The sequence below is a fragment of the Azolla caroliniana genome, unplaced genomic scaffold (genome assembly GCF_043228905.1).
Source record: "Azolla caroliniana isolate FFs.n. ecotype wild unplaced genomic scaffold, voAzoCaro1.0.p SCAF_6, whole genome shotgun sequence".
NCBI lineage: Eukaryota > Viridiplantae > Streptophyta > Polypodiopsida > Salviniales > Salviniaceae > Azolla > Azolla caroliniana.
This window is the reverse complement of record NW_028230441.1, coordinates 17,393,257-17,408,174: the sequence shown is the minus strand read 5'-3', so window position 1 is coordinate 17,408,174 and position 14,918 is coordinate 17,393,257. Positions and strand designations below refer to the sequence as shown.

The window sequence follows — 14,918 nt, the reverse complement described above, 5'->3', positions numbered from 1 at the left end:
ATGGATTGAGTCATGAGTACCACAAGAACTCGAAAGCATATGTGCACACCGTGTAAGCATTTCTGAAAATAACTAAATGTTATGAAAAGTTGCTAATTACGTCTATAGTTTGGTCAACCATAAACCCAATGAAGCAAATAAATGCTTTATGTTCTTTGATGATCCTTATAAGTCAAAGTTGGGCTTGAGTGATTTGTAAAGTGGGAGGCACTTTTGCGTGAGCCATTGACAAAGGATTGGGCTTATTTCTAAGGAAGTGTTTTTTGTGTGTCATATTTTTACAAACGGAGTTATGAAAAACCCACATTACTAAATCCATGCCATTTAAAAAAAAACGGTGAGAATGTAGAGTGACAAATATTGTTGGACTATATACAATTCTAGACATATATGCCAGCTCAAGTTTGGTACTGATATGTATCCATGCCGTGAATGTGTAAATACTTGGTGAAACAAAAACTTAAGGAGGAGTTTGATGTAACTCTAGATTCCAATGACTTGGGTCACCCCTCCATGAATCAAGCTGGCGAGTACGTATTGTAATAGTCTGGTCATTATGTGATAATCATGATAGTAGAATCCAATTTGAGTTGCAGTTGATGTGAATCTAGATTCCAATGAGAATCACTCCACCATGTTGAGCTGGCTAGTGTAGCTAAGGAAGAACATGTAGATCCGAATGAACTGTTGTAGGACCCCACCCACCATAAGGTGCACATATGTGTGAGCCACACACTTTGCCCCAAAAAGAACATTGCAAAAAGATCTCCAAAGGTAAATCATTCCATGTGAGGGAGTATGTACGAAAGAACGGTTTGACAATCAAACGACAAAAAACCAATCCATCAATAGGGTGGTAATAATAGCCACTACATCCATTTGTTTTCTATGGGTCACTATTGGATAAATAATGAATGCCATTCGGAACATGGCCATTAAATCCATCTATAATCATGGTCATGGTCCCTCAGGTCGAAACGTTTGTGTGTTACGCTGTGGAACGTGACCCAACTAGCTAAGGTGTGGGGGCGAGAGTTTGTGATCATTAATGACTCGTTCGTCGGTTTCGAAAGAGGCCAATATACGACGAGACGACCATTATACGTACGACAAGTGGGCCATGCGCAGCCGTATCGCGCTCTTATTCTCTGGTCTTGTTACATCATCAAACACGCATGTTCACAAAATCAAACTAGTGGATTAGTATATAAATTCATTGACCCTCACAAGGCTATAAGTATTCCTAAATCATCTTGGATTCATAACCAACCCCATACAAACATACACATACACATACCAATGGCCTCATCAAACAATCTCATTCTCCTCCTCATGGCCATGGCCATGAGCGCCTCCGCCATTCTCTTCATGGCCTCTCCTCCTGCTGCCGCCCAATCCTTGCCCAGCAGCTGGACCTCCGCCCACGCCACCTTCTATGGCGGCGGAGATGCGGCCGGTACCATGGGCGGTGCCTGCGGCTACGGAGACCTCTACAGCTCTGGCTATGGCACTGACACCGCCGCCCTCAGCACCGCGCTCTTCAACGCCGGACTCAGCTGCGGCGCCTGCTTCGAGATCAAGTGCGACGCCGCCGCCGACCCCAAGTGGTGCGTTGGCGGCGGAGGCGGCGCCTCCAGCGTGGTGGTCACCGCCACTAACTTCTGCCCGCCCAACCCCGCCCAATCCAGCGACGCCGGCGGCTGGTGCAACCCTCCGCGGGAGCACTTCGACATGGCGCAGCCGGCGTTCGAGAAGATCGGGGTGTACAGCGGCGGCATCGTGCCGGTGCTCTACCGCCGCGTGGCCTGCGCCAAGAAGGGCGGCATCCGCTTCACTGTCAACGGCCACTCCTACTTCAACCTGGTGCTCATCACCAACGTGGGCGGTGCGGGAGACGTGACGGCGGTGTCCGTCAAGGGCTCGCAGACAGGATGGATGGCCATGAGCCGGAATTGGGGCCAGAACTGGCAGAGCAACGGGAAGCTGGACGGGCAGAGCCTGTCGTTCGCTGTGACCACCAGCGACGGCAGGACGCTGACGTCGTACGACGTGGCGCCCGCAGGCTGGAGCTTCGGCCAGACGTTCCAAGGAGACCAATTCTGAAATGTCCGAATGCCCGCCTCATTATTTGTCCGGACAAGCCATCTTTTGTCCGGATCACCCCCCATTTATTCTATACACATACGGATGCCGATGAGTCTTCGGGGACCATCCGAAAAATGTGTAACCACTATCCCATGTATTCCTTGTATAATACACCACACATTGGAAAGCTTCGCTTTATTTTAACTTTACCTTCTACTCGGAGTAGTATGGCCTCTAACAATCGGCAACGGTTTGGTTTGGTTTGGTTCGAGAGTCTCAAGACCGAACCGTTTAAAAATATTCAAACCGTCAAACCATTTAATCGTTAAAACCGCAATTTCATGATTCGGTTTCTGTTTTTTCAACTTTGGTCAAAATTCAAATTTTACAAAATTAAAAACTTTCATTTTTTTTTTAAATCTTAATTTTTCAAAATTTTAAAGATTTTCTTAAAATGTGACAATATGGCTTGAAAATGAAAAGATTGTTTTAAAAGAAAAAATTTAATTTAAAAACCGTTAAAACCATGTTCTCGATTCCATCATAATCTTGACATACATTCATATGCGTACACGTACGTATACATGTACTTATACATGTACATGTCTTTGATATTCTTGTTGCGATACCAAACTCAACTAGGTCTGCCAATGTTCTTACATATAGAATTTAACTCAGCTAGTTTTTAGTGCTCATGAATGAGCCGAATGTACTTCTGTCAGCCCATAACCTTTATGAGAGGGATCTAGGGCTTTGTATATAACATGCTCACAGAGCATGGTTGTAACGGATTGACTGTTTTGTTAATGAAGGTGTGGTCTTCTGTTTTGGGCGTGTTGAGCGGACAAGCTCAACCGGATCCGGATCGGCTGAACAAGCTAGAGCCGGATCAGAGTCCGGAATCAAGAATCGGATCGGTGTCCGGAACCAAGAGCCGGATCGGATTGTAACTGGTAGGCCGTTAGAGGCCTGCAAATCTAGCTTAGTATGTAGGCATATTTTTAGGAGTCAGTGTTAGTCGCTCGTATGAGCATTGAAGTACTTGTCAGTACTTCGGTGAGTCCTTTTAAGGAGTCTTGTATAAAAGTACTCACAGAGCACATTGTATGTACAAAGTGTTATTATTTTGAATTGAGTTTCTACTTGTTGAGAATCAAGCTCGTTTGAACACACCTTTTGAGAATCTATGATTACTCTAAGGTCAAGAGTCACACCACCACTCTCTACACATTAAACTATGTCTCATAGATTCATATTCTATGACACCTAACTAATGGTTCCACATTCCCCATGACCGTAAGACTTCACATTCCTCAAGGCTCTAGTGAGAGAGTGAACGTTGTAGTGAGTAAATGAAGAGAGAGGGTGACTCTATATAAAGCACCCTCCTCCTACTCCATATTAAGTCGGTTGTGACTCCTTGTAATGCTACATTTTTCATTTATCATATTCTCCTTGTTAATATACATCTCCTTCTTCTCGAGTACTTCAATTTGTCTCTTATCTATCTTGTGTTTCTCTCCTCTTCTCTTTCCTCTCACACATACACATAACACACATCTCTTCCGCTACACAAGAATCACCATTGATTCTTTACATCGTATCAGACTGATTTGGTAGCTCGCCTCATCGTGATCGTGTGTTGTGCTCTACGCCGACATTCAAGAAGAACCGGCTCATCGCTATCGTAGTGCGACTACATAGCTCTTGTTCGAGAGAGAAGGAAAAGAAAAGAAGGAAGAAATCTACATGGACAATGAATACTCAAATGGGGAGCGGTCTCCCTAGCGAGAAGTTAGATCACAACAACTTTGCATCTTGGGAGTACAAGATGCACCAATACCTTGCCGGACAAGGCTATTGGAGCTACATCAGAGGAGCATAAGAAAATCGGCCCAACCCGGAAGATGCCGACTATGCAACGTGGGAGCAAGCGGCAAGCCCAATGATGTATTGCTTGGCGACATGTGTTCACGACCACATGCTCGGGTACATTCGAGAAGGCAAGACGCCGAAGCAAGCGTGGGAGAATCTACGAAATATTTTCGCCGCCAACACTACCGCGAGAAAGCTTCAACTCCGCCAAGAGTTGAATAATATCCAACAAAGGGATATCTCCGTCACGGGCTACACCTTGAAGATCAAGGAGCTTTGTGATTCGCTCGGCTCGAGAAGCGTAAACGTGGAGGATGACGAGATGGTGCAAATATGCCTCGGTGGCCTCGCACCAAGATTCGGCGTAATGCGGACTGCTGTACTAGCCCGGGAGAATCCGCCCTCCTTCTTCGATCTCCAATCCATGTTGTTGGTCGAAGAAAACCATGTTCGAACAAGGAGTGGCACCTCGAATGGCCAAATGCTCTACACGCATTCGGATGGAGCAAGAGGACGCGGCCGTGCAAGAAGAGGCCGATTTGGCCAAGGACGAGGCGGACCAATTTACAAAAACGACTCTCAATTACCGCAACAAGATGGAAGTCATCGGGGAACCTTCTGAAGAAGGGGGAGCCCCCGTTCCGGTCCGAGCCGACAAACCTCAATCGAATGCGGATATTGCGGGAAAGTCGGCCACCACGAAGAAGAATGTCGTAAGAAGATACGCGAGTCGGCTTCCACCAGCCGACAACTCACCAACTATGCCATCAACTCCGACTATGACGATTGCGGCGGAATGTTCGTGATGAGACATAGAGCGAATTCTATGTTTCCCTCTACTTCTACTAATGCCTCCGGTCCGGAACACATATGGTTCGTCGATTCCGGTGCCTCGAACCATATGACGTCGCATCAAGAATGGTTCCGAGAACTTCGAGAGTTGGAACGACCCGGCTAAGCTGCCTAAGCTGCCGAATTGCATATTTTATGCGCCGACGCCGAGAACCGACGGAAGGAGGGCTGCGGCTTCTACAAAATGGACGAAGCCAGCATTCAAAACTTGCGTGCAGATTTAACCGTGGATTACCAGTCCCTGGCAAAATCTCACACCGCGGCAATCGAGCAAATAATGGAGGACTTCAATGACTGTCAGATGATGTTTTGCCTGGAAGCAGAAGCCTTCGAATGAGAACGACTCGCAGCCATCCCGACCAGCCCTCCAACAGCCACAGAGTAGAAAGAAGAACCTCCTAGCAAGGAGATCACGGACACGGCATAGGAGGAACTTTTCCCGGCCAACAGACATCCCATGGACATCCCCACGGTACCAGAGTCTGTCGAAGGAGAGGCCAGTGCCCATGAACCCACACCCCCACCAGAAGAATCGGCTGCACCCAAGGCGGACGCTCGAGAAGATATGCCACCCCCGGACCAAACTCAACCCCCCGCACCGGCAGTCCAACCAGACCACCCTGCCACCACCCCGGACCCCGAAAGCATCCTCGACATCTTAAAGGAGGAATGAAACGAGGATCACGCCTAAAAGGCAATTTTTGTAATATTGTAGTATTTTGTAAGTCGTGGGTTCGACGGACAAGGTCCTGTCCCACGGGCGTGCCAAGTGTTGTCCAGAGGACAGAAATGTAAAATTAGGAAATTAGCAAACGCCGAGTCCGAGTATCACAGGCCACCGATGGCTCGGATGTGTGTTAGGGGAAAAGTTATTTAAACGAGGAGCAGTACCTCATAAAAAGAGAGAGAAGAAAATTATAGGCGGAAGCACTAGCTTAGTCATTCGTATTAGATAAACTCGTAACGTCACCGGCCATAGGCCATGTTCTGTAATCCTTTTTTGCCATAGTAATATATCTTAATTGTGCCTATTTTGCTACATGAGTCTGTGTTTCGATCTATACCTATGAGTTTCACACCGCCACATCTATCAAAACCTCGCTAGTGTTTTCTCTCTGAGCCCTGTATCTCTCTCGACGCCTCTGTAGGAGCCTTCACGTACCACGCCCTTGAAGACCGATAGACGCAGATCTATCGAACGTGTTCACCCAAAGGAATGGGTAACACTACCCGGGAGAATACGTCGTCCTTTTTAGACTTATAGTCCATGCTCCTGGTAGAGGAGAACCACGCGGGTGCGTCGACGTGCACGCACACTGACAGCAAGATGTTGTACACGGAGGGAGATAGGCCCCGTGGTTGTGGCGGACGAGGCGAGTCGGTACGCAATGGAAGCGGCTGACGAGATCAAGGAAGAAGGCACCGAAGTGATGCCGACAGCAACTCCGGACCCTCCGGAAACAGGGGGAGTCGAAGCGATGAGAACCGGCAAGGGAAGGCCATCGTGGAGTGCTGGTACTGTGGCAAGAAAGGCCACAGGGAAAGTGAGTGCTGGAAGAAGCGCGCCGATTCGGAGAGAACCGGTTCCAGAAACGGCTCCGGACATACCGACAAGGGAAATCGGCAGCGATCGCACTACGCCGAAGACTCCGGGAGAGCCGGAGAAGGGTCTGCCTTCGTGACGAGACACGAAGCAAACTCAATGAAACAGACCACCCCGAGATCGGACGAGGTGTGGTACGTAGACTCCGGCGCGTCAAACCACATGACGAGCCATAAGGAGTGGTTCTCGTACCTTAAAAAACCGATACAACCTAGAGTAGTCGCAACAGGAGACGACACTTCGCATCCGATCGCGAATGTCGGAGAAGTTCCCCTTAGCCATGTCGGGCAAAAAGGGATACTCATGACTGTGATGCACGTTCCGACAATCACGAAAAACTTGGTCTCGGTCAGACAGATCGTCGACCAAGGGATGGAGGTTCGGTTTACACACCTCAGGTGCTTCATTGAGGAAGAAGGCCGTGTGATTGCGCAAGGGCGCAGAGATGGGAGGATGTTCATTCTCGAATCCACTGACGGCAGCACCGCAATGTTCGCAAAGGGACAAAAATCCGAGTCGGACATCGACTTGTGGCACAAGCGGATAAGCCACGTCAACTACCAGCGGCTTCAAGATCTGCAGTCGAAACAGGTAGTGTTCGGATTGCCCAAATTTAGTGGCCGAAAGGCACAAATTTGTGAAGCCTGCTAGCTCTGGAAGCAACACTGACTTCCTTTCCCCAACGAGCAAAACTGGAGCCGGAATAAGCTCGACCTTATACACTCCGATGTATGGGGGTCGGCACAAAACGTTAGTCTTGGCGGGAGCCGATATTTCGTCTCCTTCATCGACGACCACACGCGGCACACATGGATCTACCTCATTGAGAGGAAGAGCGAAGTCTTCGACTGTTTTCGGGACCTCAAAGGGTTCGTGGAAACGGAAACGGGACGAAAGATCAAGTGCCTGCGGTCGGATGGCAGGAAAGAGTACTTCTCCGGTCAATTCAACGGTTATCTACAACAAATGGGAATTTGGCGCGAATTTAGTTGTAGATACACGCCGGAGCAAAACGGCGGGGCCGAGAGGAAGAATCGGTCAGTTCTGGAAGCGGCACGGGCAATGCTAGAGAAGAGCTTGCCCAAGTTCTACTGGGCCGAGGCGGTAAGGACCGCGGTATACATCCAGAACCGGATCGGAGACAAAGTGTCGGCGCACGAGCTGTATTTCGGAACGAAGCTGAACTTGCGACACTTGAGGGTGTTCGGTAGCATTGCGTATGTGCATGTACCGAAGGAGAAAAGGAGAAGCTGGACGCAAAGGCCGAGAAATGCATCTTGGTCGGTTACTCAGACGAGCAGAAGGGTTATAAGTGCTATAACCCTCGCACCAAACAAGCACGTGTCAGCCGCGACGTTGTGTTTGACGAGTCCGCGTCCTGGTACTAGCCCCCGACTCCGAACCCCGACTCCAATCCGAGCTCTGACGATGAGGTCAGCGAGGCCGAGATGCCTCCGGATAAGCCCGAAATCGAGACCCGCGAAGAGAGTTCGATTTCACTCCGTTTAAGTGGACCGATTGGACGACTGAGTCGGTACGACTAGTCTGATGAAGAACCGGCGAGTAGTGGAGACTCGGCCGTGCATTCCCCGCGCAGGAAGCCGAGGAGACGGCTTACGCGCAAAGAGAAAGGGAAGAAGAAGGTGTCGGATTCCGGCACGGATAGGAACGAGTCAGACAGACGCGAGTCCGACTCCGAGGGAACCGGTGACGGGTCTTTAAAGGTGAGGACCACATCGACCGAGAAGGCCTCGACATCGGCTAACATGAGATTACGCCGATCTACCCACCAGAAGAATCTTGTTTTGCGGTTCGGATACAACGAGTACATGGCGCATCATTATGCGTACATGACCCGTGTAGCGGAAGTGCGTGAGCCGGAGAGCTACGCAGAAGCGGCGAAGGACGCGAATTGGCGCGCCGCGATGGAGGAAGAGATGCACGCATTGGCGGAGAACGAGACCTGGGACCTGGTTGACGCACCAAGAGGGGTAAAACCGATCGGGTGTAGGTGGGTGTACAAGGTCAAGTACAACACCGATGGCTCGGTCAACCGGTACAAGGCTTGGGTAGTGGCAAAGGGCTACGCGCAGAAACACGGCATCGACTACGATGAGACATTTGCGCCGGTCACGAAAATGACGACCGTCCATGTTTTGCTCGCAGTAGCCGTGGCCAAGGGGTGGCACCTACATCAAATGGATGTAAAGAATGCGTTCCTGCAAGGTGACCTTGAGGAACAAGTATACATGGTACAGCCCCCTGGATTTCACTCCGGAATGAACTCCTCGGCAGTATGCCGACTGAAGAAGTCCCTTTACGGACTAAAGCAAGCCCCACGTGCCTGGCACGCGAAGATCACGCAACAACTGCGTCGGATGGGCTTCGTCACGTCAAAATCGGACTCTTCCCTGTTCATCCGGAAACGTCGACTCGGACTGGTTAGTATTTTACTATATGTTGATGACTTGGTCATCACCGGCGCCGACCTACGTGAAATCGACCGTGTGAAGCTCTAGCTTGTGGCATCGTTCGACATGAAGGATCTGGGGGACCTTCATTACTTCCTTGGGATCTAAGTGATCTGTTGTCGAGGTATTCCTCGCGGATGCGTGGAATGAGGCGGGACCTCGGGGGTCTTGTACCGAAGAGCAAGAGAGAAAGGAGAAGGGAACCCACTACATGCGAGCGTAGATTCACAGGGACACGGCCCTTCGACACAAAGACGCGAGTGGGACAACGACACAGATAGACACGAATGTATGTATGTATTAACAAAGACAAACAACAAGAACACGAAGTCGGTTACAACCGAACAGGCCGGCGAACAGATGCCGATGCCTGTTCGTAAACGCACAGAAAGAAAGGAGTAGGTTGGAGGTGCTGCCGGAAGCACTCGGGCATTCCTCATAGCAGCGCGAGCCTCCCGAAACCTGCGCAGAAAGAAGCTATGGAGTTTGGAAGAGAGAGAAGCCTTCGGCCCACAATCCGACAGCACTTCGTCCTCTCTTACTTCGCGATCCCCTCCTCCTCCTCGTCTCCCTCCTTTTATAGGCAAGAAGGGAGCCGTTTCCTATTAACTTCCTACCTACCGAATCTACCTACCTAGGATCTCCCATGTCCCTAATTCTCTCCTATGTACAACACAAGGTGTATGTGTATGAAGAGCCGGTTCCTATGCTCCGGCGCACCGATTCCGCTTGTGGACGGTTTTCTTCACGACATCCGCCCCCACCTAACCGCGCATCCACCGGCATGCGCCAAATTGAGTTGGGATGGAGAAAACCGGTCCAGCCTTCATTCCCCGCCCGTCGGTTCTTCCACGGTTTCGGATCGTTCGTCGTCCCGGTCCAGGTTATCCGGATCCGGCTCGTCGTCGTGACGCTTCTTGAACGCTTTGATCCGCTTCCCAGCTACCGGTATCGCCATTCTCGTGCCGTCGAGTTCTGCCAGATGGTACGTCCCGTTGTCGTTGGCGCTTTGTACCACGTAAGGCCCGAACCACCTTCTTGCGAACTTCCGTGTCGCTCGGGGCTGGTTGTCGAGGCTGCTGTCGTAGACTAGCACCCAGTCACCTTCCTCGATCTTCTTTGGTCGGAGCCGGTGCGTTCGGTCGAACTGGGCTTTGTTCCTCATCCTTGCTTCCCGAAGCTTTTCCGCCAGCAGTTCCTCCCGGCTCATCTCGTCTTGCCAGTCCACGGTTGCCCACGAGGAGATCGTACATTCCATCGGCATGACTGGCTTCTGCCCAAACATGAGCTCTGCCGGCATGAATCCGGTTACCGAACTGTGCGTAGTTCAGTCAGCCCACAACGCGTAAGGCAACAGCCACGGCCAGTTCCCGACTTACCCCCCGCATGCCCGAACTAACGCCTTGACGATCGGTCCGTGTCCGTGCTCCACCTTCCCATTCACCTCCGGGTTGTACGCAGTGGTAAGCGAGAGCTTGACTCCTAGCCGGTCGAACAGCTCCTTGGCCTCTTCGGCGTCCAACTCCCCGCGATCAGCCACGATCTTCCCGACGCACCCGTACCGGCATATCACGTCCTCAATCAGGAACCGACATAAGGCCGCGGTCGTTTTGTTCTGAAGGGCTCGGCCTTCTACCTGGTTCGTCAGATCTTCCCAAGCCAGGACCAGATACCGCATCTGTCCTACTCCCATCGGCATCGTCACCAGGTCTACCATCCATTTGAAGTGGATGGTCGGAGGGTACGTAGGGTGAAGCTCGTCCCGATGTCGGACTACGGAGTGCATCTGACAGCTCTCGCAAGTTGTCACGAACCGATGCACGTCCCGGTACAGTCTCGGCCACCGGTACTTCCCCTTTATCTTCTCGAACGTGGCCCACGTTCCACGGTGACCAGTCCAAGGGCTGTCGTGGTAAGCCGGAGCAGGACGCCACCACCCGGAGCAGGACGCCGTTCCTCTTCTTCGGGTGCTTCCATAAGTATCTGTCCCGGAGAAAGAATCGGTAAGCTTTCTTCCAGATTTGGTTGGCCTTGTCCTTCGTCCATGACGCATCCGGCGTCATTGTCCTAAAAAATCCACCGATCTGGAGCCACTCGCTGTCGTACTGGCTCTCGTCGAAGTTGTTAAGTGCCGGACTGCTCGTCCCATCGGTCGTCACGTACGCCGCCTCGAAGAAGTCCACGCCGACTTCTTCGTCCTCCGAAACCATGCCGCCCTTGTCATCAAACCTTGCCCTCGAAAGCATGTCGGCCATGGCGTTGTCCTTTCCGGAAATGTACCGTATTTCCGGGTCCAGGGACTTGATGTACGCTATCCACCTGAGCATCGCCAGGTCCGGTGTCGCGAATCCGGAAACCATGCCGAGAATTGGCAGGCAATCCGTCTCGATAATCACTTCTGTCCCGATCAGGTAGTCTTTGTTGGCCTTTACTGCCGAAACGATACCCCAGAGTTCGCGTTTAACCTGGGCGTACCCTCGCTGTCGCTCACTGAGGACCTTTGCGCCGAATCGGATCGGGAACCGGGTGCCGTCCTCGTCTTCTTGGTTGACGAGCCATCCGATCCCGGTCGGACTCGTATCCACCGTTATGTATACCGGGGTACCCTTCTCGTAGATAGCCTTCCGGAGCGCCGGTGCTGCCGCAAGAGCTTCCTTCAGCTTCCGGACCGACTCCTGTGCTCGTCTCACCACTCGAATTTTCGCCCTTTCTTCAGCAACCCGTATAGCGGCTCCACAACGTGGGCGTAATGCGGGATCCATATGTGGTAGAATGCGCATGCCCCCAGGAACCTCCGAACTTCCGTAACCGAGCTACAGTCGGTCTTCATCGCGGAGATGGCTTCTACCTTTGCCGGAGACGGCTTCCGACCATATGGTCCACATAGGTGTCCGACCACCAGGATTTCTGATTGCCCGAAGGCCGATTTCTCCCCGGAGAAGGTGAGCCTTGCATCCTCTAGCCTTTGTAGCACCTTCTCGCAGTCGTCGATGTGTGTTGCCACGAATCGCCGGCATCCGTCCGGCCCGACTGCCTCGTCCTTCTCTTCCACCGGGCACCCCTTTATCGGGATGTCGTCCAGAAATGGCATGGTGATGTCCGGGATGCAATCCCTCAGTACCTTGTTCATTGCATTCACCATGTGGGCCACCGAGTTGGTCCCTCCTCGTGGCAGGGTACACATTCGCACTAGGCCGAGGGGAGTTCGCATCGTCGTAATGTCTCTGCTCTCCACGGCTAGCTGGAACTGGTCGTACCCCGAGTACAGATCACCGACCAAATAAATGGACCTTCCGGCGAAGGCCTTCGCAAACTCGTCTATGGTCGGTCCGATCCTTGCGTTCCGAATGGTCACTCTATTGACCGGCTGCAGGTCTTGAATGAAGCGCAATGTTCCGTTTTTGTTCGGTACGGTAAACCATCGGTTCAAGTATGGGGCACTCGACGGTTCGAGAATGCCCATGTCGACTTTCTGCCTCAATAGCTCCATCAACTCCGGGATGTGAGCTCTTGGTACCGGAATCGGCTTGAGATTCCATGGCACATGCGGTACCGTGAATATCACCATCGGCTCCACGATTGTCGGGTCTACGCACCCGATCTCTTCCAGTGAGAATGCGAAGGCTTTCCCGTGCCTTCCGAGCATTCTCCGAAACCGGTCTTCCTCCGCCTGTAGTAGGAACCCGCCCCCACCGATTTTGAGCTCCTGGAGCGTCCCGTCGGTGAAGGTGTGTCCTATGCAGGCCGGATCTCGTAAACTGGGGTCCGACGCAACACCTCTGATTCGGGACTCGCTGCCCTCTGGTAAGGGTGCCGCGACTGGCCTTACCTTCCGGTCCACAGTCTTGTACTTCGTGCTAACTCGGGCCGTCCGATCTGACCGGAGCCCCTGGCTGAAGTTCGCGATGACTTCGTACATCTCTTCGGAACATACCGGTATCGTCCGATCTTCGTTAAGGTCTTCTCCGGCTACCTTCCTCAGCATCCCCAAGATATCGTCGAAGGAGACCGCCTCCACGGCTCCGCTGATTTCCTCGTCCGGGCTGAGAACTCCGCACGCTCGAAGTCGCACTTCCGCCCTTGTCTTTTCTCGGCCAACGATGCCGACTATCATACACCCTCCGTTGTTGGAGAAGCAAAATTTCCTACCTATCGTACAGGGTTCCTTCGGTTTCGGTTCTATCGTACAGTCGTGGTGTTGTAAAGGAGGCCGTCAATGCGGAAGATCTAGAAGCATTCGATTCGAGTTTGAGTACCTGCGTATGGCAGTTTCCAAGATCGTGCACAGAGAGAGAGAGAGAGAGAGAAGGCACAAAAGACTTTCTATTCAATAGAAACAATAATACAACAACAACCTTACAAAAAGGTTACTAGGTCACTTTATATAGTGACCGACTTAGGGCAACTACCATTTATGCTAATTACACAAATGGCCCAAACTTGAGCTATACAAAGGGATAGTGTGAATACGTCCATTATACACTTGTATTCGACACTCCCCCGTAATGGGCGTATACATGGGTTATCTAAAATTACAGGTATAAACCTAGGTTCTCGGACATATCAGTTTTTGTTCAAGTCGGCAGGGTCCGAAGGCAGAAGACCGAACTGGTCGGGTCGGAAGAGTTGAAGCCGATCATTAAGGAACTGATGTCGGTTGTCCGAAACCATCCTGTGCTGTGTCCGGCTCTAACCGGACTGGTTTGTCGTTACGCCCATCTGATGCCGAAGGGACCGAAAGCGGTCTGCCGAAAGACACTTGGTCATTCCATCTGCGACATTGTCGGTTGTGGATATTTTTTCTAGACCGATTTTCCCTAAAATGACGCAGTCCCGAACGAAGTGATATCGAGCGTCGATATGTTTGGAGGCGTTGTGGTGAACCGGATTTCTCGACAAGGCAACAGCACCTTGACTGTCGCTATAGACAACTAGAGCCGAGTCATGGTCGACTTGCCGAAACGTGTGCGCCAGCCGGCCGAGCCACAAAGCTTCTTTTGCAGCGTCGGACGCAGCTACATATTCTGCTTCGGTCGTTGAGGTCGCTGTGCACTCCTGAAGTTTCGACTTCCACGAAATTGCTCCATTGCCGAATTTGAAGCAGTATCCAGTTGTTGATTTCCGACTGTCTATACAGCCGGCGAAGTCCGAGTCGGTGTAACCGACTACGCCTGAGGTTCGGTTCGGACCGAAAAGAATGCCGTGGTCTTTTGTGCCAGCCAGATATTTGAACACATGCTTGACTGCGTTCCAATGCGATCGGCCAGGATTGTGCATAAATCTGCTAACGACTCCTACGGCATGAGAGATATCAGGCCGTGTCGCGACCATCAGGTACATAAGGGAGCCGACTGCCGGTGCATACGGTACCGACTTCATATCTTCCCCCTCCGGTCCGGATGTCGGGCAGTCTCGCTTAGAGAGCCGAAGATTCATGGGGAGCGGGGTTGAAGCAGATTTGGCTGATTTCATGTTGAAGCGTTCCAAGACACGTCCGATATAGTCGGTTTGAGACAAAAAAAGATGTCGTTTATCGCGATGCCGACTAATTTTCATGCCAAGGATGTGTCGTGCCGGACCGAGGTCCTTCATGGCAAACTTCAACCGCAGTTGCCGAATGAGATCGGCAAGTTCGCCCGCGTGGCGTCCAGAAATTAGCATGTCGTCCACGTAGATGATGAGGAAGATGGGTGATCCATCTTGAGCTGTGTTGGTAAAAAGACAATGGTCCTCATCGCTTTTTGAGAAGCCGATCGATTGGATGAAGTCGTCGAACTTCTTGTACCATTGTCGCGGTGCCTGTTTGAGGCCATATAGACTCTTCCTGAGTCGGCAGACTAGATGTTCTTGGCCAGGTGCCACGAAGCCTTTTGGTTGCTCCATATAAATTTCCTCTTCAAGATCACCATGGAGGAAGGCTGTTTTGACATCTAGCTGAATCAGCTCCAAGTTGTCGGCTGCCACTACGCCGAGTAGAAAACGAAGGGTTGTCATTTTCACCACTGGTGAAAAAATCTCGTCGAAGTCGACGC

General features: G+C 51.4%; 1 protein-coding gene across 1 annotated transcript; it reads left to right on the top strand.

Annotated features, from left to right (window-relative positions):
• The first annotated feature begins 1,258 nt into the window (after positions 1-1,258).
• LOC147863210 (expansin-A11-like) lies at positions 1,259-2,250 on the top strand. Its single transcript, XM_087320972.1, has one exon. The coding sequence runs from the start codon at positions 1,300-1,302 to the stop codon at positions 2,101-2,103; it is 804 nt and encodes a 267-aa protein (XP_087177098.1). The 5' UTR covers positions 1,259-1,299; the 3' UTR covers positions 2,104-2,250.
• The last annotated feature ends 12,668 nt before the right edge of the window (positions 2,251-14,918 follow it).

What these genes read in the sequence shown, in the direction of transcription:
- LOC147863210 (XM_087320972.1), top strand. Translation starts at nt 1,300, where the DNA reads ATGGCCTCATCAAACAATCTCATTCTCCTCCTCATGGCCATGGCCATG.